Source organism: Phaseolus vulgaris, chromosome 1, assembly GCF_000499845.2.
Source record: "Phaseolus vulgaris cultivar G19833 chromosome 1, P. vulgaris v2.0, whole genome shotgun sequence".
NCBI classification, from domain to species: Eukaryota; Viridiplantae; Streptophyta; class Magnoliopsida; order Fabales; family Fabaceae; genus Phaseolus; species Phaseolus vulgaris.
The window spans coordinates 5,001,249-5,027,573 of NC_023759.2; the positions used below are offsets into that span (position 1 = coordinate 5,001,249).

The 26,325-nt window shown below is 34.2% G+C and overlaps 2 protein-coding genes and 1 long non-coding RNA gene across 11 annotated transcripts in view; all 3 read right to left on the bottom strand.

Moving 5' to 3' along the window:
• Positions 1–15: 15 nt before the first annotated feature.
• On the bottom strand, positions 16–18,200 carry LOC137813289 (uncharacterized). Of its 9 annotated transcripts, none has more exons than XM_068615412.1 (20): positions 17,764–18,200; positions 15,182–15,830; positions 15,003–15,091; positions 14,788–14,886; positions 13,347–13,492; positions 12,814–13,262; positions 11,717–12,679; positions 11,473–11,587; positions 6,675–8,458; positions 5,889–5,961; positions 5,660–5,780; positions 5,469–5,555; positions 4,717–5,160; positions 4,030–4,125; positions 3,040–3,201; positions 2,740–2,904; positions 2,004–2,117; positions 1,743–1,925; positions 692–736; positions 16–364 (listed from the first exon to the last, which is right to left on the bottom strand). In XM_068615412.1, exons 1-20 carry the CDS (start codon positions 17,848–17,850, stop codon positions 233–235), a joined length of 6,003 nt encoding a protein of 2,000 aa, XP_068471513.1. In that variant the 5' UTR covers positions 17,851–18,200; the 3' UTR covers positions 16–232. The 9 variants fall into 9 exon arrangements, with proteins under 9 accessions (XP_068471513.1, XP_068471512.1, XP_068471507.1 ...); XM_068615411.1 differs by having other exon boundaries at positions 11,717–12,685; XM_068615406.1 differs by having other exon boundaries at positions 11,717–12,685; positions 12,814–13,492; positions 17,764–17,881; positions 17,982–18,112.
• A 2,531-nt stretch (positions 18,201–20,731) lies between these two features.
• Positions 20,732–21,842, bottom strand: LOC137815411 (uncharacterized). The gene is made up of 2 exons (XR_011081734.1): positions 21,180–21,842; positions 20,732–21,084 (listed from the first exon to the last, which is right to left on the bottom strand). It is a non-coding gene; the product is annotated as an uncharacterized lncRNA (long non-coding RNA).
• A 1,924-nt stretch (positions 21,843–23,766) lies between these two features.
• LOC137813292 (rust resistance kinase Lr10-like) overlaps positions 23,767–26,325 on the bottom strand; it is a 53,001-nt gene continuing 50,442 nt past the window's right edge. The window contains exon 3 of the mRNA XM_068615418.1: positions 23,767–24,930. Within this exon, the coding sequence (XP_068471519.1) occupies positions 23,834–24,930 (1,097 nt within the window). The 3' untranslated portion in view covers positions 23,767–23,833. The remainder of the gene's footprint in view (positions 24,931–26,325) is intronic.

The following is a 26,325-nucleotide window of genomic DNA, read 5'->3' on the forward strand; positions in this document are numbered from 1 at the left end:
TCCAATAATTGAAGATGAGAAAAAGTAACTGAAGATAAACAAAATTAAGATAACCAAGGGAAGCCCATTTACAAACAAATTATGGAGCAAAACTTTCGCAGCTCCACGTATAGATCACGTTGCAAACTCTTGCTGGTTATATACAAACTACAAATGGCACCTTGGTTACATTGCAGGGACTTGTATTTTCAGACGTCATGAACACTACCATGTAGCCAACAATTGGAGGTCATCAGTTCATATAGCGCCTGCAATTTTTTGAATTGCAGTAACATGGAATCTTTCCTTCGTCCTCGTGGTTAAAGTGGTAATCATACGTGATCTCTTCACCAGGAAATATATCCCTCTCTGCAAAGAAGACAACCTTCAAAAAAAAAAAACAGAAGACAACCTTAAAAAACAGAAGCCAACATTTTTTCATCAACGTGCAGTAAAAAAGATGAAAGCTGAAACCACACGTAAAGAACGTCCAGGTGCATCTAAATATACAAGCTATCAAAGCATATAACAAACCATTTAATCCTCACGTTAATTATATATTTGCCAACAAATCCCACATGAAGTAACCTTTGCTATAATCACGAATCATGAATGAAACAATTCCAATGTATCGTGGCAATCAAGTAGTGCCACTTTTTCTAAATCATAACCTATTGAATACAGAAAACTGAATAAAATGTTTGCAATTTACCTTCTTTTCATGCCTTACAGTAATCACTTTTGCCACGCAATTTGGCTGGTCATAATAAATAAATATTTGTTAGAACGAATTGAAGAACAAAAAGAACAGAGCAATTGTTAAAACAAATCACATCTATTGAAACTTCATAGGACAAAAATTATATCAAGGATAGACCAAAGAAATATTCATGAGTAGGGATTTGACTGCTCAGTGACTTGGTTTCTTATTAAATAGTAAGCAAATCAAATTGATATTTTGCAGTTTGGTTTACAACATTTTTTACGACATTTGTTGTCTATTAAAAATTGTTCATTTTTTACAACAAAAAATATAAAACACTTCTACAAAAATAATCGTTGAGCATTATTTTACAAAAGAAATTGTATGATAAATTGTGAAATAAAGAAATGCAACAAATTATTTTTGCATGATTATTGTTATATTCATAATTTTAGCTTTACCTTTCTCTAATATTTATAAATAAATTAGATAATATAGTAAAAAGTTACAATAAATTTTTTTTTATCTTTTTTTAATAAATACAATTATATTATAAGTAAAATTTAATTTGTTAGTCGTTAATTAATTCCAAATATATAATATTATATTTAAATACAATAAGCAGTTTTATTTTATTTTATTCTTTATATTTTATCCCGAACCACACCGTTTAATATAAGAAAAAATAAATCCAAAAAATATCAGTTATGTTCAACATCTGGTTTTTTGAATTTTGGATTGATTCAATTTTGAATAACCTTCCTTCCAAGAGTATGGAGTTGAAATTAAATGCAGCTAGCATTGGCATAAAGACTGACTAGAAAAAGATTCTTGTTTGAACAAGCACGGTAGCTTTTTTGGACATAGTCATCAATACTTAGCGTTCTTAACATACATATTTGAGGACACTACGCGAAACAACTTCATAACAAGTATTTAGTCTCTATAAGCCAACCACCATAAGTGTGGACGAAGGCATATTAATGAATGCACACTAAAATCGACAAAACTAAAAACGAGATGAACAATAAAGGAAGAGTCAAACTTAAAGTAAACATACCAGGCATGAGTGGTTAACAAACCGTGCAATCCCCCCTTTCCTCGTGGCATCAATAATATGCTCTTTGTCTATCCTGAAGAAGTAGCAGGCACTCTTGTCCTGAAGTTTCTTTCCAGATTGATAATCCTTCTCTCTTTTATCAGCCACCCGCAATCCCACAATTTCACCAATATATTCAACCACCTACAGAAGCACAAGAAACGCTTCATATTTGCAATCATAGTGTAGAGGCATATGAACAATTGTAAACCAGTATCATACCACTTCACCCCGGGAAATGAATCGAGAAGTGTAAAGACCAAGTGCATGTATACGGGACTTGTATACAACGAGGTGTTTCCATCCCTTTGCTTGTTTGTACCGAGTGTATTCCTTCTGCAGACAGTAGGAAATACGAAAGTCAGGACAATAGGCTGAAGCTTACCATAAAAAATAGAAACCATGTTTTCCTAGGCATAAAGTTTATGATCTGCTAAAGTAAGATCCTTAAGATATATGGATCTGAAATTTTTGTAAGGAAAACTAAACATTATCGTCATGACTTGAACAATGTTGAAAATAATAGGATTTAAGTAGATGAAGTAAGAAGGATAAATGACAATGAAACATTAGATTACTATTGAATGAGATATATTAATATTACAATGTATGGATATGATTATGAAACATAAAGTATTAACCCTTACACTAATCATAATACAAACTAAATGAGAGGACAAATTGATATAAGGAAATATGGTAACTGATCTTGAGAAATAACCAGTAAAGATGGACATGAATCAAAGGGATAAAGATACTCTAGGATAGGACAAGATAGGATGTAATATTTTCCATAATACTAACAAACACAGTCATATATTAGTTACACATCCCGGGAAAATACTTAATCTAAGATATTAATCAGCTACAGACCAGTAAATAAAATTTAAAAATTTATATTCCAACAAAACAAATCTAATATTCATATTGGAGGCTATGTAATACAACCGATACATACTCGACAATTATGCTCCATATCCAAATCTGAGAATTTTGTGAGTCCTTGAGAACATAATTTCTGCCCATTGATGTGAATCCAAGCATTAAGCTGCTCCTCAGGAACAACGCATCCACCTTGGCAGTGATTATTCTGAAAACCATCCCATCTTCTGCCCTTGTAACCCTACAATAATCCAGAATAATACATTTAATATAATTACATGTCAGCATTCCAAAGAAAGAAAGAAAGTTCAAAATGGCTCCCCACATCACCTGAGAGGTGATAAAGTCCAAAAAATGCTATGAACGAAGAAAATACCTCTGCCCTGGCACAGGTGAATTCCTTTTCTTCTTGACTTCCTATTTTATCAATAGGATCATATATGGACAGATAACTAGGTTCAATAGTATGTAGCATGCAACTCCCATAAAATCCAATCTTCTCATCATCAATACCTTCAGTCTCACTTTGCAACAGGTTCTGCAAGGTTGAGAACCAATTGTCATGAGAGTTATGGTGCACCAATGGATAAAACACTCAATTTGCATTATCAAATGTTTATTGACAGCAGAATTCATAATAAATGTTTAAAATCAATGAAATTCTGGACAACTCATCTTAGGTACCAAACCCAAGAAAAAGAAAATCCATACCACAGCAATGCCCAATTGTCATATTTACACCATTAACTCGATTAAATCATATCAAAATAACCTACATACTGCAAAGCACTTGCAAAAGACTCGCCAAACCAGGAAGATTTAACATGAGGTAACGTTAATCATTATAGTTAAAATTGTAATTCAACATGTACAGTCATGCAATTACGTTTTCTTCACAGAAGCAATTCTGATCCAAGCTCCAAACATGTTTTGATGAGATTAATAGAGCAGTAGGTCATGTAGTAGTATTACTAATACAAATCCAAGTTCACAAACAGTAAGACCGATAATCCTAATATACTCTGGCAGTCCCACTCAAACTAAAAGTCAACTCAGCTTTAAGCATGTTCTTTAAGTAACAAACCCACAACACAAATAAAATGCCTTATTTCCCCAAAGAACTCAAACAAATAGTACTCGTGAAAAACCTTGGCAACATCCTTTGGCACATCAAGTGGTAGGGAAGAATAGATCTCAATTTTTAAATATGTTTTGGTAAGAGAGACACGCACATTTTCCCTAACAGCAGATATTATTAGACAGCGGACCTTATAAATAAAATTATAGTTTCTGAAATAGTTTAATTTAAGTCATCAACGGCAGAAAGTTGTATGATGTAAGTTCCCGGCTATCAAAGAAAAAGTACCTTTAGATGAGCACACCAAGGATGAAACTTGACAGAGCAATCAGCCATCCTGCACTCTATACAAGAACCACCCCATCGATTGCAAATGGAACAAACCTGCGAAAAATATTTTAGTGAAAAAAGAGCAAATGCTAATAAACACAAAATAATGTTAAGAAACAATAGTAGATTAAGTTTGACCTTACACATCTTTTACAACTATATATTGCATTCTACAAACTACTAAGCCCACATATAAGTCCCAACAATGAATACAAAGCTTACCCATATAACCCAGAACATGAAAATAAATAGCACAAATTAGTAAAATAACCCTGAAAAAAGCACAAAACTGTGAACTTATTGGGAGGAGGGACAGGACTTTATTAATAATGGCCTATACTGTAACATGACATGACAGACAAAGTAGGAAATTAAAAAGTTCCCAGTGATTATCTATTTGATAAACAGCATATACCCTGTGTTTTCATTATATGAATTAGTATTTGTCCTTGTTGGCAATACTACTAAGATACAGCAAATATAGAGCAATAGAATACCTACACATAATACCGTGCAGTATTCACACAAAATTACTAATAACGGTAAAAGGGTCAGAACCCATGAAGAACAATAATATTTGTTGTTTTACTTCAGAAATCAGTGCTCAACCAGCTGAGCAATATAAAACTCCTGTTAGGTACTCACCACATCTGCTCTGGGACGTGAAACACCAGAAACATCAAAAGCACTCATTGTGTCAACATTTGGGCATCTTGTTCCAGGAGTCCAAAGACCACAAACCATATGAATCCATTGTTTAACAGTTGAATCAAGAACTCCTTCAGTAATGCTGTTGTGTACCTTGAAACTATAAAGAGTAGTAGGAGTGTATTGTGTGTTATTGGTAGATATTCGAACTTTCACCAGATCAGTTGATGCATCAAAAATTTTGGGCTTCAAAGCACTTTCTTGATCAGCTTTTGAGGATGAGAATGCATATATTTCCTCCCCAAAAAATTCACATGAAGTTGTATGCTTAGGCATGTCATCTTTCTCACTATTCCAAACTTTTAGGAGGCTCTTGACAATCGTGTGACTCATTGTTGCTCGAGTCATGGCTCCACCTCCATAACCACATAGGACGCATGCCTTGATATTGGAACCACCAAAAATGAAAAGCATGGAAAGAAGTGTTAGATTAATTTTTAAATGAAGAACTTATTATAGAAGACTATATACAGAGTAGCAGAGGAATCACAAATAGTCATGAAAAAATCATTCAACAGTTGAATGACTTTATCTTGGGGTATGAATAGAGGCAAAGAATAAAAAACTAACATTTGGGGTAAAAAACTTGATGAATGACTTCAAGAATCAGAAAGGAAAGCAGAAAAACAAGACTCATGTATAAGGATTGAGAAATCAAATAGAAAATTAAAAATGCTTATTGGATATACAATATTTTTTGAGTTGGTTCGGCATGGTCTGCAGCACCAACGACTTTTTTTGGGTAATGTGGAAACACCATAGCAAGCTTGATGCACCTGGTAGACAAGATAAAGGAGATAAATCAAAATCTTGTTTCATACAAAAAATATGAACGGTTCAACAATTCAATATTACTTAAATAAAAAAAAAATAAACATACTCTAATTAGGCATTGACAACATTCCAACAAACAGTTTATTTTATCATTGCTTGAGCTTCGACACACACAGCAGAAGGTATCTGAGTATATAGTTGATATGTTTGTGTGACCTTGAATTGAGCTGCAATGAGACACAGTAAAAATAACAATATGGAAAGAAAACATTTGCATTTAAATGGAATACTTCTAAAACAGAATATGTAAATAGGACAATTGTTTATTTGCTTACTTTCTACGTTTTGTGCTACACAAACCAGGCTCTCTGTCTTGAGCACAACTCATCATATCCGTTACTTTGGTTTCTAGCATGCATTTAAACACTTTGTGAGGAGGCATTTCTCAGGAAAATAATTCTCTACACATACAAAAGGCTACAAATGAGATTAAGGTTAAGTAAAGGATGGAAGAACCATGTTTCAAATGAAGAGGACATTCATGGGTAAATAACAATCCATACTATTAATAAATATTGTAGTACATGGGCATGCTAGGATAAATTTCCCCATAAGCACTTTTAAAAGAGAAAAATAAGGAAAAATAAAATGAACTTCTCTCATATAACTTATTTGAATTCTTGTTTTAAACTTGTGCATAAACTAATTTTAGCTTATGAAAAAGCTCATTTCATTTTTACCTTCTTATTTTTCTCTCCTAAAAGTGTTTATGAAAAAACTAGTCCAAACAGACCCTAATAAATCATCACTCATAAGTTGTTGCTACTAGACTCCTGATGAAATCACACAACTCAAGTAACAAAGTTTGGTGGAATATTAACAGCCAATAAAAACCAAGCAATAGCAAACATCTATCAAAATCGCAGAACATCATAGGATATGGCACTTCAATCATGAAAGAAAGCCAGCATTTAACTCAAGGAATAAATTATAAACCAATTAATAAACTACTGCAAATATGAGTATGTTAATAATCCACACCTCATCATTCTAGTTCTTTTTAATTAATTTGCTAAATACATTATTTAGAAAAATAATCACGAAGCTCTGCTCAAATTCACCTTTAGCAGTGAGTTCATTAATGCTACGATGTTTCCGAATGTCCTTGTTCTTCACCTTCAATAGAACATTTTCTCTGTTTCCAACTCTAACACCCTGCTTAGCTTTAGCTTTCGCATCTTGCTTGCCACCTCTCTCCAAGTCTTCCAGAGACATATCAACACTTGCTTCATTATAAATTATTGTATTTTGTGTTTCAATGTGTTCCTTAACTTTTAAACCACGGTTCCCACAGCAGTACTCACTATCTGTTCCAATACTCAATCTCTTCCATTTCTTTTTTGAAGTTAGTCTAGGTTTTCCCTTTGTGTAGCTCATACATCTTTTGGAAGATTTAAGGACCTTGTTGAGGGAGACAATTTTTGCAGGCTTTTGCACCTCTTTAGCCAAATGCCCATTACGTATTTCACCATATTTTCCACATACTACTGGCCTTGTGATTCTATGACCATTTTCCTTCCTGCATAAGAATGGCCACAACTCGGCTTTTTTGGGTTCCTCGTAGGATGGTTCTTGCATATGAAACTGCTCAAAACAATCAGAGGTGAGATTATTTCTCAATTTCTTTGTTCCAGAAACTCCAGGCAACGTGCAAAACTCCGCATAAGAATCTGATTGAGACTCATGGGCAACTTTATAACTGAGATGCTTCCTCAGACTATTCTTACAGGAATTAAATTTGGATGAAAATGCAGACTGTATTCGTTTGTTACAAGGTTGAACAAAGGAAGACTTGTTAAATGATTTCTGCAGGCTAGACAGAGAGTGCATTTGCATTTCATTTGGCAAACTAGAAGAGGAATGCAAAATCTCAGCACCCTCATCATTCTTATTGGGCAACAAGGAAGGGAATTCAGAAGATAATGAAGCATCTAGAATCCTCACCACATTTCTCTTTCGCTTCCTTCCTTTGATGCCTCTCTTAACATTATGAGACTGATTGGTTTTACAATTAGCAGAAACCACAAAATGATTTTGATTCCTTTCTTTCTTCCATATCAAGGAATCTAACAGTTTAAGATCATCAAGGAGATTGCAACATGATTCATCATTTAAGACTCTCGAACAACCATTTTTCATGTAATTCCCAGAGATCAAGCCTAGAAGCTCATCAGTTCTTTCACTTTCAACTAAATCTGACAAGGAGACTTGATCAATACCTGAACCTTCATCAACTACAAGGTTGTTGACAAAGCCAGTGTCAACAGCATCATCAGTACAGTAATCAATTTTGTTGACCATCACAGATGCCTGAGTAACCAAAGGAGCAGAGCATCCAGAAGAAACATTAGAATTTTCTTTCTCTTTTGACAGGTCTCCCATATCAATAGTTCTTTTGGGGCGTTTCACGGAAATGTTTCCAAGTTGAAAATCATCCCGTCCTTCCCTATCCAAACCAGTAGATGTTTGATCTAAAGATGTTGCATCACAAACTGCTTTCCTGACCTTACTGGGCACATCTCTCCACTGAGGGGCATGAAAGCCAATTCTGGTTGAGTCTTGGCCAAGTATCTTCCCACCTTGCTCAAAGTGGATATTTCTGTTGTTCGAAGTATTCAGATTTCTCCACAAATCTGAAGGCATCTTCAAAGAAGTTTCACCACTGACATTAGCAAATTGTTGCCTTAGGTTATTACAAAGGGGTTCAATCCCTGAGGAAAAGTTGCTTCGGCAACAGTTTATCAGAGCAGCAGAAGGATACTCGCCTTCCAGACATATATTTGATGGTTGCTCAGAGCATTTTTCACATGCACTTGATCTGATATTGTCTTTCTTTATACCAAGGCTGCAACATCAAAATTGAGGGAGAGAAAAAATACCAAAAATAGTTAGAGGTGTGACTCACAGTGGATGGAAAAGTTTGCAGACATTAGTAAATGGAACCCAATTTTCGGATCTGACAAAATGGAATTATGAAAAGGAATAATATTTATCAATTAAATACCCAATTGACATGCATCAACAGAAAGCCAGGCAGGCATTTTTTTTCAACAGTTCCTGGTTTTAGGTGTTTATCCCAAGCATAAACAAATCTACAATACCCTATTCTTGCAACATATTATATGTTCAAGCTCCATCCATTCACTCTTCTGACAATGGATGATTTCACCTATATATATCTATCAACATGTTAGAAAGCATGTAATTCTACGTTCACTCACATTTAACATGCAAAACTTATATAGTCAACTTTCTCTAGAGACATTTGAAAATCAATTTATACAGTCTTCTGAGGTAAAACTACTCATTAAAATTGCTCGTGAAGAAATAACATGAAAAAGAACAAGAGTTGAAGTTTCATCTACAAGAATAAGGATGCAGATTTGTTTATCCCCAAAACCTTAAGTGTTATACCAGGGTAGCAAATTATGAGTTGTCAAAACCTACTTAAAATTAGGTTTTTTTGCCCTATTTTTTGGCCATTTAAAACATTATACTTAATGCAATTCATAATACATTTTTTTTTATCTCTGCCACAACACCTTTTGCCATAACCCGTTATGGTTTCCGTTATAACTTTATAAAGGATTTATGGAGTCTCCGATATGATTTGTTATCCGATATCCGTTAGCACTCCGACATGGTCATAGCGGCCGCCATGGGCCACCATGCAAAATCCGATTCGCCACCACCTTGTTGTGGCGGTGGTCAGGAAAACCGCCACCAAAATCCGCCATGGTGACGCCATAGCCGATAAGTGATAACACTGGTCATAACTAATAATCAACAGTCATAATCTTGAGACTTGATCACCCACCAATCTAAGGGATAATTAAAAAGTCAACAAAAACAAGACTCAGATGCCGAGGTGCTCTGTTGACCTGATTGTGACTAAGAAGATGCTGTGTATAAACCAAAATGCAGCTGCAATAAATAATCAGCAGCCAAAAAAAGACAAGAGGATGAAGAGAGTGTCTTTCACATAAAAAAGAAACAAAGAATAGAATAATGCAAGAAGTTGCACAGAAAAAAAGGTAAACCTGAAGGGTATGCAACATAATGTCTAGAGTAAGTAGAAGACTCACCCAATGTAAAGGACGCCAAATATAACTTGTTGGAATTTTAAGAAAGAATGTAATTGTAAATGAGGTACATTACATGCCATACAGTATCCATGTAATCACAAAAAGCAATGGTTTAGACCCTATATAGAAAAAGCAAAGGCATCTTCCAGAAATTGTCCCCTTCATGTAAATTTTCATGTTTCGATGGAGAAGAAACCATTTTAGTCATTCTTCATGGGAGCATTTTGAATCCTGTTTTCATTCTGATGCGGACAAACATAAAAATTTCAAAATCACCTTAATACTTTGAGGGGTCAAGAAAAAAAATAATTTAATGGCCTGCTAATCTCAATGAACATGATTTGTTTTCAATCTGTGATTCAGATTGCTATCACCACTCTACACAAATGCAATGCAATGTCACTTCAGTTGTCTTCAGTCTGCAAGATATACTATCATGCCACTAAAGCACACTAATAGCTAATTTGATGATAGGTGAAAAGTCATCATTAAATGAAGATTAAATAAAAGTACAAAAATTAATAAAAACAAATCATATCCTTAACTGTGGATAATGAGGACAGAATATTCCAAATGCAAAATATAACATGATATTTTACATTATCTGAACTTATTTTGCCCCTAAAAACCCATGATCCCATGTAGCTACATAGTCGCATAGTTGCTTTAGCTTTGTCAGTCTATTAGTTTACACAAAACAAAACAAGCACATAAAATATATCAAAATATTTGGCAAATAACCAAGTAAGCTAGGCCTCCTAGTTATAACAGACATGAATTTACGCACCCATGTTTTCCATTAGATTAAGCCAATGGCTGATGTTTCTTCCCTGGAAAATTTAAAACATCCTGGAACTCTTCATTGTTATCTTTCTAACAAAGTCATTAAATTATAACCACCCCACCCTCAAATATTCACACATTTAACTCAATAGGTTGAAATTATTTGTAGGTAAGATTTAGGTTTGATGACATCATTGGTTATAACAGGACAGATTTCTCTCCCTCCAATTTATCTCATTTCTCATTATTGCACCTATCAGAAAAACCCTGACTGAAATTTCACATCGACTAAAAATAGAACTTAAAAAGGGTATATAAGTGCAGCACAACACTCATTGTATAAGTTGGTTTTTTAATATTCAAACTCGCATTCTATCAGACTCTATCCTAGATCCACTCTACTAAAGGGTGTGACCTATCATGTTTTCCATGCACCAGATTCAATAGAACTGGGTGAGGGGATATATGGAGAAAAACTCAAGTCCCACATTAACTTGACATAATGAAAGAGTATACAACTTACAAGTGAGGGGCACAGCTGATCTCATAAGTTGGTTTTGGGGGTTTAGTCCAAACGCACATTCTAAGACCCCAACACATTGAAGCAAACAACTTAATTAAGCACCTATTTAATTAGTTTCTACCACAGAAAGCTTATTTCCTAACTTTGACCATAAAAAATATAAGCAAAATCCAAATTTATTTTCATAACCATTACCATAAAGTTTAACTAACCTGTTTCAAAAACCCCAACATACAAGTACTCCAAATGCACTATCTTCTTCCACACCCTTCTAGAGTCAAACAAAACAACAACCCATGCCCCAAACCTAATTATAGAATTAAGGGAAAAATACTCCGTAAGATGCCATTAGAATAGGCTGCAAACTGAATATGCTGGCTGATTTTAAATCAAAGCTACAAAGATAACTTTCCAGCAGTGTAACACAGATATCCTTATGACGTTAACATGATAGTTGTCTGCAATTACCTTAAAGAAGTTTCTTCATTTTGAAGATCACAAGAATGTTTACATTGCGTTTCCTTTTCTTTAGAATGTAAAGGTGTTGGCGACAGGTCAGACAAATGATAATATCCGTTCATACCTGTAAGGACAATTACAATTAAATGTGCATGCTACAAAACTAAACTAACATTAAAATTTCACAATCAATGGAAGTCAATCTCTAAAAACACTGTTAAAAGTTATAGGGAAAAAAAAAAATTATGCTTGCCTATGAGGGAAGGCAACTTCTCCAAACCAACAGTATTCTCATGATTCCCAAAAATTCCTCTATCTTGAGGCAATTTCAATGTTGTACAAGAGGTTCCCTGCTCAGATGTTGAAGCCTCACAAGCATAATGCTGAACTTTCGAAATACTGCTGGATCCCCCTTGCTTCTGTTTCATATTAAAATGCAATGCATGATGTTGCTCAGATAACTCCCGTATCTGTCTCATTGCAAGCAACCTCGTCTTTTCATCAACTAAACAAGCATCCATATTAATTGCCTCCTGTTGTGGCAAAGTTGGAGTCTGATTTGACACAGAAATTGAAGCATGATTCGGAAGGCCTTTCAAAATCTCTTTAAATGGAATGGAGGTCTGTTGATTCACATGATTTTGTAGTCCAAGAGAAGACATATTGTGTGAACCATGCAAAATATTTGCACCCATAGATGTATCTAATGGCAAGCTAGATTCAAAATTTGATTCATACATCTTTTCGTTAACAACTGAAATACTACTATCATAACCACCAACGGCTCTCCTAATGGAGCTTAGATATTCCATTAACTGACCAATTCCAAATCCAGAATTTTTTTTGGCACCAGAATCTTTGGCAAAGCTCACCCCTTTATTATTGCCCAAATATTTATTGGTCCCGATTACAGGTTTATTTGATTGCCCTCCTGTGTGACCATAATCAGAATACAGTTTCTTAGGCATGAGAGGGCTGACACCGTTCCACAAATTTTCACTAGCTTGTGTCTTCCCTCCAGCTATATCAATTCGCGAAAATGGTGAAAATGATACACCCTTGGCCACATTTTTGGCTTCCAATCCAGCTTTAGCAGAACCCTTACTCACAGCTGACATATAGTTCTTGGGTTTAAGCTGAGGCAATTCTTCAACCATTTTGAATGAACCAGCAGCATAACTAAAATTATTCTGCAATCCCTCCTCCCTGCTGAGGTCTGCATCTAATGTACAAGGTACATTGTTAAGAGGTTTCTTCAAAATGAAACAAAAAGGAAAATACACTGAATAAATAATAGATACAACATAACACTCGAGCAATCAGCTAAAATAAAATATTGATTCAACGCACTATTAATCATCTGCTTCTGAGGTTGCAATTTTGGTGGACTGGCAAGGGCATACAGCAGGGGTTCTATAAATGATGGAAGTGGATTTCCTGTCTGAGGTGGTTGACCAAGCCTAAGATCAACATTGGAGGAAGCTGCGTCTCTGCCTGCAAGACCATCATTTGCATTCTTTGTTATGCAATCACGGTCTTTCAAAAAGTTTGTTGGTGTTTGCAAAGGTGAGTGGGCAGTTGACAAACTTCCTGTCCCTTTCAGAGAATCCAAGAAAGGAGGTATAGGGTGACAACCATCATCCAGTTGAGTTCCACCAAAATTTGGTGCAGTTGTATACATACCCAGATTAGATTCCATTAACTGATTTTTCAACTGATCAACAAAGCTCTTTTGTGAAATACCAGTACAACCTTTGAGTGGAATGTTGCAACCATCCTGGATTGTCGTTGCTTGTTTTCTGGACAATGTACCAATAAATAAATTGTTGTCCATACGGGCATTATTTGGAAACATGACATAGTCAGAAGAAGACTTTCCAGACCTTGACATAACTGCAGATGAACTCAACATATGAGACAAGTTAGTCTTGGACACATCAAAAGCAGATGCATTGGATTTCATCGGACTGCCTGTTGTTGATAATACTTCTGGCCAGTCCCATTCATTCTCATTCCCCAGAGACCTAATCTAAAGCATCATAAAAGTATCACCATCCAGTGTTCTCGTTGCTTCAAACATGCAAATAAGAAATTCAATTCTTAATGCCAACAACAAAAGGAGAGGTAAAATGAATGCACAGATTTATCAAATTTGCACATACATAAAAGTTTAAAATATGGTTCTCTTTTAATAAGCTAGCTAGAGTTCACCCAAATAAATGTCACTGTCTAAAACAATACTACAATGCCCTAGTGAATGAATAACTATCACAAATGAATATAACTATGACTACGATGAACAAAACAAATAAGATTGATTAGCATATATGTTTGGGTTGTCCAGTAGTCTAAAGTTATTGATGTTACTTTGTAGTTTCTATTTTACCCCATGCAACAATACACTTATAAAAACAGGACTGGATGACTGAATAAGAAATGGAGTTCATGGTTTGGTGGCATGAATGTAAATCTAAAGGGAATTTTAAAATGTCATCAGTCAGCAAATATTTTAAAAAAAACTTGTTAGTGACTATATACATAAATATATGAAATTTTGAACTTCATTTTTTGTTTTATAAAATGATAGTTTGCTAATTAATGCTTACAACAATTCATTCAAAAATTCAGATAAATATTAAATTAAAGATGTGCTAAATACTTAGTTTTATTTTCCATTCATGTTATCCATCACTAAGTTGAGTGCAAGATTTAATATTTGTAGCGAAGGAGATGTTTGGCTTAATGGTTTGCTTCCTTGTTTGTCAGTGTTAATGAAAGCACGTGGTAACCAGTGTTATAAAGGCAATTTAATTTGCACAGTAAAACAATATAAATCACTTTCCTAACTCTTAAAATCCTCCCAATATTAGAGGGAAGACAAAAAAAATATGAAGCAAGAAATTTAATTCCCTTATGACCCCTTCCTTCCTCTCCAAATTTTTACACCAAATTAGGACAAAAAATTTCCCTCCCTCTTCTCTGTTCCCTCCAGCCCAACACACTATACAATAAACATTAGCCTATGTGTAGTAGAAACGTTCCAATAGAAAGGAGAAAACTGCAAGCAACTAAATAAAACTTTAGGGACCAGAACATGTGACATCCTCAAATCTTGAAAAACTTGAAGAATGCAAAAAGAAATCTATAATTCCATACTCAGTGGAAAAACTTAAAAGGAAAGCATCAACACTCAGAACAAGAAGATAAATTCCAATGCAATAATAAGCAAAAGATAAAGTAGAAACACTCATCTCCAAAACACAGCAAAATATATTATATATCAAGAAACATCAACCAATAAATTGCATGAAAGCTACGTCTTACCCCAAACTTCAAGAAGTAAAGCTTCCGCCATTCTGAAATAGTCTCTCCACTCTCCATACAAACAGCAACCCCTGGGTCAACGCCATGTAACCCTGAATGCTGCAACATCAGAGCAGCAAACCAGTAAGCATTAATTGTGCATAAAATGTGAATTTACTGCTCAAGGGTATGGCTAAACATTGCTATAGAGTAGAACCAGTTCTGACGGGATTTACCTCACAAAACTTAAGAACAGACATGTGGCAACAATGGCATGAGCAAAAAACACCAAGAAGCCCTGTATGGCTAAGAAGAAGATGGCCACCTTTAAATTGACAATAGAAATGTGAGCTATCTATACATTTACCATGGATAAATCTCATTCAATAGGACACTATATGCAGCTAGCACTCACATTTTCCCATGCAGAACACACGAGGACACCCACTCATAAATGAAGTTGCAGACTTAGATGAGCACCATTCTAAAGCAATATTAGGTGTAGTCTGAATATCTGAGCAGCAAACATTTTGACCAAATGCGGGGCATGTACCACGGCACTGACCTGGAAAAGAAAAAGATTCCCTCGCTTTCCCACCACCAGGAACTGTGGGCTGAGTAGCAGTATTGCTGCCCCGAATATTGTGGAAGACAAAATTACTACTATTATTCAAACCAACCATTGCTCTAGAAGAAATCTCTGGAAAGTTATTCACCCAACTTTGCAGGTTACAGTTAATCAAATTTTCTGTTATCAAACCCACACCAGATGTCCAGAAGTTTCCTCTTTCTATAGAACTAACAAAAGAATTCCTAATAGCATCAGTAGAATCACCAGATGAGATGCCAAGCGTGCGTTCAGACAAATTCTGGAAATCATACTGTAACAAGGATGGAGTACCATGGAGTAGAGCCAGAAATGAATTTCCAGCATCGGCTTGGCCTGATCCAAGGGTGGTTGAGAGGGGAAAACTTGGGTAATCAGGAACTTGCTTCCCTCCAACAAATTTTGATCTTAAACCAAGGGCAACTTGTGGATAAAAATAACTTGCATTCATCCCCTTCTATTTAAAAAAACAAGATAAAAGAGAGCTATAAAAATAGCGAGAGTACTAATAAAACACAATGACCTTAAAAGAAACAGAAAACAATTCTAAAAGACAGAGTATTATTATGTATGCAAAGCTGGAGAGTATAAAACATAGATACAACATGTGACCCAGATGCAACATAGATACAGGAATATTGTTAGAACACTAAATAACCATACACAAAATATAAAGAATTAAATTAGCATAAAACATAAGCCTTAAATCAAAAGACAATCACTGTTTTAAAAGTGAGCAAGGGTGCATTAGCTGTTGTAACATAATAAAATGTTACAACTTCTCTAGTTATTGTATTTGTAGTATTTCAATCTCTAACGCTATAAAAGTTAAAAAAACAAAAGACAGAAGAAAATGTAAAATAAATTTAGGATTATTTAAAGTATCCAACATAGGTAAGCCGCTATTTAAGTGTTCATACTCCTTTGCTTGCAATTGAAGATGAGAGTGTTAATCCCAAAGATGAATACTACAAAAACTTTCCCATCATGCTCAAAAGAATTTTGAAGCTACTAGTCAACAGCAGCCTCCACAGAAAACAGATTATGATCATAGGTCATGCCACATTTACATTTACTGCACTAAAGGAGCAATGATGAGATCCAAAACAAACATCATTTTCGTTAGTTGAATAAAACTTATCCACTCTAAAAAAGGTCATACAAACTGAAAATTTCAAACTAAGTGCAAACCCTTTCTGTTCGGCAGTTCATCACCAGTGTCAGAAATTTCCAAAACTAGACTGGAAATATTATTTCTTAATTGTCAGCAAAGATATTATTAAGAAAAAAAATAAGGACATCAGGGGTCCTAACATTTTTATGTTCTTGCTCATAATATTAATCTTTAAATTCAAAGCCAGAAGACCTGCAGATCCCGAGCAGATGCATTATTTCCAAAGAAAAAGAGCTTTCCTGGTTTCCTATGAATGCTCTTGGTCGATAAAATTTTAGTGCATCCAATCAAAACTACTGTAATATCTCAACTAAAATTTCTTTATCAGAAACAGCATATAATTATCACTAATACACACCACATCACCAGTTACTAATTCTAGAAGTGTAAATACATGCAAACATAGACGCTTTTCTAGTAGATTCCATTCCCACTATTGGAACTTTATAACAAACTCATAACCTCAATAAACATGAGACAAAAATAATTCCGCTTTGCAAATCTTGAGATAATACATTATTCTTTTAAATAGCATTGATTATTCGTATATAAAAAAATAGATAAATTTACACATCCAACGTAGTGACTACTAGTATGTCTCAACTAAAACTTCATTACCAATTACTAGTTCAAGGAGTGTATACACATGCAAACATAGACGTTCTCCAAGACCCCACTTCCGCTCTAGGAATTTCGTAAAGAACTCGAAACCTTATTAAACTCGAGACAAAAATCTTTCACTATGCGAATCACGTGACACAATACATAATTTCTTTAAATAGCATTGGTTCGTTGGAAAATATCAATATATTAGAATATAATATATATATATATATATATATTAATAATGATAATAATAACAACAACAACAAAATTACGGAGAGTTTACATTGTCATCACGGTTGAACAATGCTAAAGTATATTGCATCGGAACAACAAAGCAATTTATCAGGTTACACATTAGAACATTCACGAAACGCACGTTCGTCATTGCATTACTGCATGTTTAGTTTATCATCCAACACAACTCGACGCGCGTTTTTTTTCCTAAGCAATGCATAGTAGCTTTCACGTTCTTTATGTGGAAATTGGCATGAAAAATGCGTAATTAACACGGAGTCAAACACAACTAAACTGCAACAACCGAAACGCACAGGTAATCACAGTCATCGAAAGAAACAGCTCAGACGAAAAAAAGAGAGCAGAGTGAAGTTACCGGCTCCGGCGACGGTGCGGAGGAAACCGTCGCAGACGTCGGCGGCTGAAATGGCGAATCAAAATTCCGCTGCCACGCGCCCTCCATCTCTCAAAATCCCTAACATTCCACGAAACCACTGGAGAGTCGCGATGAAAACCACGCGAAAACAGCGTTAAGTGAAGAAGAGAACAAGGAAGTGGAGAAAATAAGCAGAGTGAGAAGTGAGAAGCGAGAACCCTGAAGCGAGAGGAAGTGGTGGAGTTGTATTGAGCGCAGTGGGAACAGCACCTGAGGAGAGTGTGGATAAAAGCGGGTGCAGGTGAGGGTGGAGCAATCCGAGGCTGACAGAAACTGACACGAAAGGTTATGTTTGGGGATTTTGGAGCGTTGATCTGTGTCGTGTTTGAGGGAAGAGAGATCAGGGGCCGTTGATTATGATTACAGCTGGTTCGGTCAGTTTGGGAAAGTGAATGGGCTGTGTGGTCAAGTTGTATGAGCAGGTTTCACAGGGCATCGATGCGTGGCAACTCTCTCTCACTCTCAGTGCAGGGGCAGTCTGGTTTCGCCAATGACACGTTGACACGTGTCTTGGTAATAGTTTGGTCTAGCCGTGGTTCTCCTGTTGACAAGTTCCGCCTTGTAAAATTGGTAGAGAGTAGTTTTAAACATTGCTCAAGAATTAGAAAACTAATATTGGTTTGAAAAACTTCATATTAAATCTAATATGGTAAACTTAATTCCAACCAATTTGAATTCATACAGTTCCTGGAATTTTACATTGTCTACTTTTATAATAGTTTAATTTTTTATTTTATTATATGTAACTTACATTATTAAAATCACTGCGGCACTGTATGGATGAGAGATGAGATCACTCTCGTCTAAAAAATAATTAAGAATATAATGAAGATTTAAAATGACTTCTAAATCAAACATTAGATTAGGTCTAATTAAATATAATCTTAAACTCGGTCAAATATGATAAATTAATACATCTTAATTAGTGTGAGATTAAAGGATCTTATTTATATCGACTTAAGTTCATCCACATGAAGGTTCACTTTAACTCTATAAATAAGTTGACAATAAGATAGGTAAAGTAGACATTTTAATAACACTTATTATACATAACTACTCCAAAAGTGACTTGGGCATCAAAGTGTGTTTTGTTAGTACACCCCCTCTTTTGGAGTGATAACACTCGAAGCATCTCGGACGATAATAACTCGGAGCTTACTCAGTAGTAACAAAAAAGAGAATACCTACTTGCCCTTTGTAAGAACAACTGATGTTCACCTTGGGGTCGAAAAGGACGTCAAAGAACTTTATGATATCAACGAGAAACATGATGAACGAAAGAAGAAGATTGGTTGACACCCGTATGACCGGAGCATGACGGATGAACACATTGATGGAGTTGTTGAAAGAAACGACTCAGCTTAAAAGGCATAATAAGGAGGAGATCACAACTCTAAGGCACAAGAATAAAGCCTTATGAAAGAAGTTGGTAGTAGGGATCCATGTGTCGCCAAATGTTGAAGGTGGCCATACCAAGAGACTATGACAAAGGCAACAACTATTTTGCCTCAACCAATACACACTCCAACAATTGTAACCCAATCACTCAAAGCAAAGAGCCACAAAGTTTAATCATGAATCAACACCTCTGGCACGATTAGAGGCTTCCAACAACATCCTTACTAAGTTCCCTCTTAATAGGAAAGGGCTAACCATACTGATATGACGAAACCACCGATCTGAATGAACACATCAATGTCTATGTGATCCAGATAAATGTGTATACCATGGAGGATATAGTTCTCTTTCGTGTGTTCTCCATATCCTTAAAGGGGGCGACACTAAGTTGGTTCACCCAACTTCCTCCTTTTCAGTTAACTACTTTGATGCCCTTGTAGAAGAGTTTGGAATGTAGTTTACTACTAGTCGGCCAAATCACCTAACCTTCATTGCCCTTGTAAGCATAAGGTATTGTGACTCTTCATGGAAAGGTTCGGTTGCCCTTGTAAGCATAAGGTATTGTGACTCTTCATGGAAAGGTTCGGAAAAGTGGCTCTGAACATCCACAACCTCAACATGGAAGTAACAATGCACCATTTAGTCACCTAATACCATTCGAGGATAGCTTATGTAAGAAGTTAGGGGCTGACCTTAATGAACTATAGAGGAGGGTTACGAAGTTTATTCAACTTAAGGAACTACGTAATTTTAGAAGCAAAGTAAAAAACAAGATGGTGACCGAGAAAACGCACAGGGACAGGGAGAAGCCATAACAAGGTCCTCCCTAGATAAGGCCAAGAGAGAATTGAGGTCCAAGGTTCTCCCAATATACTTCGTTAAATGCAAATCAAACAAGGATTCTGGAGGAAGCCCTTAGTGTCGAGTACATTCTGACCCTTAACACTCCCAAACATTGCCCCCCCCCCCCCCCCCAAAAAAAAAAAACAATGCATGTACCACTGGAACTTCGACAATTCAATTGAAGAGTGTTTCACCTTGAAAGAAAAAATTGAAGAATTGATTCAAGCGGACCACCTTCTAAGATTCATCAAGGAAACAAGGGTTTTCATAACTAAGTGTTCCTCTAAGAGAGAATAGCGTGAGCGTTGAAGTCATGAGGTACATGGTCACCGAGACTATTTCAATCGAGACAATAACCAACCCCATGGGTCAAACCAGAGGCCACAACTGATCAAAATGAGAGAGGACACGAAGCCCCTCTACACGAAGTAATCAACACCATTGTAGGGTAGTGGTCTCAAACTTGATAAGAAGAATGTCACCCATAAATTTATATGATGTCAACTTCAAAGCAATTAACCCAATGTAGGATGATCTCATGATTATCACGTTAGAAGTAAAGAAATTTACACTCATGAAAATCCTGGTGGATCAGGGAAGCTCACTACACATTTTCTACTGGAAAACCTTTAAAAAGTTGCAAATCCCAAATGTTGACATCCAAAGCTTATGGTGTTGAGATAGTGTGATTATTAGGAGAGAGTATAAATATGAAAGGTTACATCGACTTGTTCTCTAATCTGGGAGAAGGAAGTTTGAAAAGTCAGACTATCAAGATCTGATACTTGATAATCGATGCAAATACCTCATACAACATTCTCCTGAGAAGAATATCCTTAAATAACCTAGAAACTATAGTGTCAACATCACACTTGACAATGAGGTTCCCTTATGCATCCGGAGACATCATCACGATCCATGTCAACTAAAGAACCGCGAGAGAATGTTATGTGGTCATTTTGAGAATCACACCCTTATATCCTTGTTGAGATTGCCAAACGACAAATAATTAACCTCAATCTGTAATAAATGGTGATGTAAAGGTCAAGCTCGACAAAAACACAACCACCATCTGATTAAGGCACAAAGGACAAGAAACAAGGATAGGGACCAACCTCATAGAATCCGAGGCCAAGAAGATATATTGGGTCGTCCTTCAAAATGCTAACCTATTCACTTGGACAGTCGAAAACATGTCAGGGGTAGACCTTGAGGTGATCTTGCACAAGTTATTCGCGTACAAGGAAGCTCACCCAAAGTTGCAAAAGAAGACAAAATTAAGGGATTAGAAGTGGAAAGTTGTCAAAGAGGAGGTTGATAAACTTATCAATGTTAGATTTATCTGAGAAGCACGATGCACAACATGGTTAGAAAACACAAAAAAAGTTAGTGAAAAATTAAGAATCTGTACATATAAAATGGACATCAACAACACATATCCTAAAGATGCTTATCCCTTATAAAGTATGGACGGCAAGACAAAAGGTCCTCAATTTTCTAAACACCTAATCATGATATAACCAAATATGAATGCACTCAAAAGATGGAAAGAAGACAATTTCTATAACCAAAGGCAACTATTTTTCTCCAAATTTGATTCAACTTTATATGAACGAACAACATCAATTTCTCCAAAATAAATTTATGCACCCGAAATGGATTTTCTTGCAACTCCAACCTCTAATACAAAACTGATAGTAATGTTGTAACCCACAACTATTGAAACAAAGACTTATTCCTAAACATGTTTATGATATTAGCCGAAAAGATATCTACAACACTGCACCAGTTAATCAATATATATATATATATATATATATATATATATAAATAAATAAAGCTTTATTGGATTATGTATGTTGTAAATGTTGGCCTATCTTTTTTTTTTCTCATTAAACTAAGGACATCCATTAATTTTCTCTTATTTCTTTTTATTATTACTATTTATTCTTATTAGTATTATCATTATTCTTATATGACAAAGAGGTCACAAAATTCTTACTCAATATACCCGCTGCTCGAAATCTTGAATCTATACGAGCATCAATTGTTATTTATTCAAGCTTTTATTAGTGTAGGCTTAAAGAGTTATTTACAACAGGATGAAAAGACTTATTTTCAATGTGGCGAGGAATTGGACTCAAGCAGGGATCATAACAAGACAATAAACATGGTGGGAGAAAGTTTCAATTAAAAGCAAGAAGAATTACCAATTTGTCATGGATGTAGCCTCAGACAAACAATATTTAATGGTACGTTATTTTATAAATGAATAATATTTAATGTTCTATTAATTTATGTTGATAAAGTCAATAATATACATTACCATATACTTGAATATTTTAATTATATTCAAGTGTTATAATAAACATATTATGAATAGAATAGGAAAAATATTTCAATTCAGTAACCAATTGGAGTGCATTTATGCATACTTTTCGATTCATGTTTAGCCTATAGTGAATATGTGGATTTGAGAGGCTAGTTCATAGATTAAACTTTGGTAGATGTATGACTAATATCTTACCCTAAAAGTTGTTAATTATCTAAATCCTATTCCACTTTATGTATACTTGTAACTAACAATTTTATAAGATTTTTTTATTAACAATAAAAAATATTTAAATTAAATAAATTATTTGGTGATGATCCATATACAAAACTTCACTTATAAAATTATCTTTGAAAAAACCTATTCAAACAAAATGCATACTGCTCTCACATAAGAACCCAAAAAAACCTTAGGACAACCCACAACCATTAGGCTTGCCTATATGCTACATATTCAAACATACCACAGTGGTAAGCAACAGTAGAAAAAATAAGACTAGAAGGTCTTAGTCCTAAGGCATAAATGTAGCTCTGTATATAGATTTTACATAAGATTTCAAATAGTTTTACAAGTTTTAATTTATTAAAATATATAAATAATTTGAATCAAATTAAAGTTGACTAAATCTATAATAATAATTTACGTCGATCTAAATTTTGAAAAGTAAATTCATGTTTACAAAATACTTAATATTAGAAAAATATAAATCATGATGCCTTAAAAGCATTTTTTTTTATTTAATCAATTGTCTTAACCAATATTAATCAAATAAATTATCAACTATTAATGAAATATTTAGAACAGATAAATAATAATTTTGTAAACATATTTAATTAAATCAAATCAATATAACATGTTTAAAATATAAATTGTTTGAATGTACATGACAATGTTTGTAATTATTATATATATTTTGACAAATACACATAAATGTGACAATTCATATTGATTTTTTTAAAACTAAAAATTAATAACAAGTATATTAAAAATTACAATATCAAAAATTTAAGTGAAATCCATTTATTACAAGATGATATTGTTATGGCACTAAAGGATATAAAGGACTTTGCATGGATACCTAGATGGAAACCACTAGTTTATGGGAAAATGAAAATAAACGAAGATGGAAGCTATGAGTTATCACTCAATAAATATTGTCACAGGGAAGTCTATATATAGGGATCAAAATTCTATGTAGGCCTTTGGCTTTTCTTCTTGTAATACATCCAAAGCGGAAATTTTGGCCATTTTGCATGTAATTCATATGTAACAATTATTTTAGAATATAATAACATGTCATTGTATCGCATAGTTCACTACAAAATACAAAATAAATAATATAAACAAGTAAAACATCATGAACAACCAAGTGTTTAGAATAAGAAGATGGATATAAATAAGCAATGTTCCAGTAAATAATTTCAACATTGAATATATCTAGCTAGAGTTGATTGTTTGATCCTTTGTCACTGTTTCATCTGGAAATAGAATAGGTTTTGGAGGTATTTCCAAGTCTTCAATATCTCCTTCAAGCATTTCCATTACTATGTTCATTGAGGGTCGATCATTTGGTTTTAGTTGTATGCACCATAGTGCAACTATAATCATCTTCTTTGCTATTTTATTTTCTTCTTCTGTCACATCTTCGATATCTGCATCTTTCTCTTCCCTAATATGATCATAGATCCAAAGGGGAAAGTAAAGTTGACTTGAGTGATCTGCGTGAGGATTTAGATTCTTCCTCTTACTTGTCATCTCCATCAACAACATTCCAAAGCTATAAACATCAGCCTTATGGGATATTCCTCCAATATTTTTATAAAACAATTCTGGAGCCATATATCCAATGGTTCCTCTTGCTACAGTCATTGTGACAATGCTATTATCTATTGGATATAACTTTACCAATCCAAAGTCAGAAACCTTAGGAATGAAGTTTTCATCTAGTAAGATGTTATGGGGTTTAATGTCAAAATGCAAAATCTGCATCTCACACCCATGGTGGAGATAAGCAATCCCACGAGCCACTCCGATTGATATATTATATATCTTTTCATAGCTTAAATGTGTATTTCTCTCTTTTGAGAAAATAAATTTATCAAGAGATCCATTGGGCATGAATTCATAGACAAGAGCACGTTTTGAGCCACTAACACAAAATCCAATTAATTGTACCACATTTTGATGATGTATTCTTCCAATGGTTGCAACTTCACTGATAAAATCTTGTCCATTTCCTTTGGATTTGTTCAATATTTTGATGGCCACAGAAGGTCCACTACGCAACTTTGCCATAAAGACATAGCCAAATCCTCCTTCACCTAACTTCTCTTTGAAACCTGCAGCCATCTTCTTGATTTCCTTGTATGAATATCTAATAGGTGCCAAGCTATTTTGTTCAAGGTAACTTTCAATATTTTCATACATTGACATATTTCTTTTTCTCCATTTACATATAAAAATACCAATTAAGAATGGTAATCCAAACAAAACTTTGTAAGCCCATACCATAAGAATAATTTGTGTGAGATATCCTGCAAGAAATTTTTACTTGGGTGATTACACTGGTATTGTAAAATGAAATAAATTATTTGTTAAAATATTTTTTGGTTCACAAAATCCAAACTTTACACATCCATAGTAACATTACACAAAAGAGTAAATTTAATGTCTATCACAAACAATTATCAATAAATTTCATTTTTGACATTGCTATCTATAAAATTTTATGTAACATTAATATTTCCTAAGACCTAATTGAGATGGTTGTAAAAAAATACAAATAGTTTTTTTAAAATAATTTCTTTAGTTTCTATAAACTTTTTAAATTCAATTTGTGTTCCTCTAACTTCTTTAACATATTGAAAATTACAATTTTTTTTATCTCTAAGGTAATTAACATTTAATATCGATTATAAACCTTTATTTATATCACTTTCACTCTTAAAATTTTGAATTTTTAAATTAGATGAAGAAAATATTACAAACTTTTGAACAAATTAATATTGAATTTTTAAAATGTGGAGAATATAACTAAAACATAGGTAAATTAAGATGATAAAATATCAATTAGAATATGTTCATCTCACTAACTAGACAAAAAAGACTTTGCATTTGAACCTTTTATAAAGGTTGTGTTCGATTAGTATAAATCACAATGTAATCTACTTACATTTTATAATGTGGTCTTATTTTAGTTGATGTTTCTAATACACATCCCTCGCGCCGAGGACAGTATGTGTTCACATCAAAGACATTAAGCATGGGAATCAAGAGAAGCTTAATAACGGGTAACATGATAGGCTCAAATCTCGACTAGAATAAACTCTTAGTAACTTTGATGTCATATAAGGATAATGAGTTTAAGTTTAACTTCAACTCACAAAGTTGGTTTAATAAGGTGAGGTTTACCACCACTTATATACTATAATTTGGTCTTATCTTTATTCAATGTGGGATCTTCAACAATGTGGTTAAAATTTATTATCAAATGTCCAAAACAATGCTTAAAACATAATCATCGTTGAAAATAGCAAATGATGATGGTTACAATGTATAATTATCATCACGTGTCTTTTAATATATAGAAATCATGCCAACACAAATAGTGTCATTTTGTAACTTTTAATGTTTTCTTCTTCTCCATTGTATTGCTCCCACCATCGCCACTCCTTTGCATTTGACCTAGTAACAAAATTTTATTTTTATGTCTTTTACAATTAGATATTTGCTTTCGCTAAGTTTTTCTCATGTACGAATGATGGAGAAAGAGAATGTCTAGAGCTAGGGAACAAAAAGGAAAGCGAGACCTCATATTTCTTCACACATTTTTCTTTAAACTCTAACGAGTATGATATGTGGAAAATCTTCCAAAGTCGGGGAAAAGTTACTGGAACGTTTATAACTAGGAAACTAAATGGGAGAAGACA

Coding starts and splice junctions, on each gene's coding strand:
- LOC137813289 (XM_068615406.1), bottom strand. CDS start 17,850: ATGGAGGGCGCGTGGCAGCGGAATTTTGATTCGCCATTTCAGCCGCCG. Junction 13,493..14,787: donor TTTACTTCTTGAAGTTTGGG/GTAAGACGTAGC, acceptor ATGATGCTTTAG/ATTAGGTCTCTGGGGAATGA. Junction 2,118..2,739: donor ATATGGAGCATAATTGTCGA/GTATGTATCGGT, acceptor TACTGTCTGCAG/AAGGAATACACTCGGTACAA.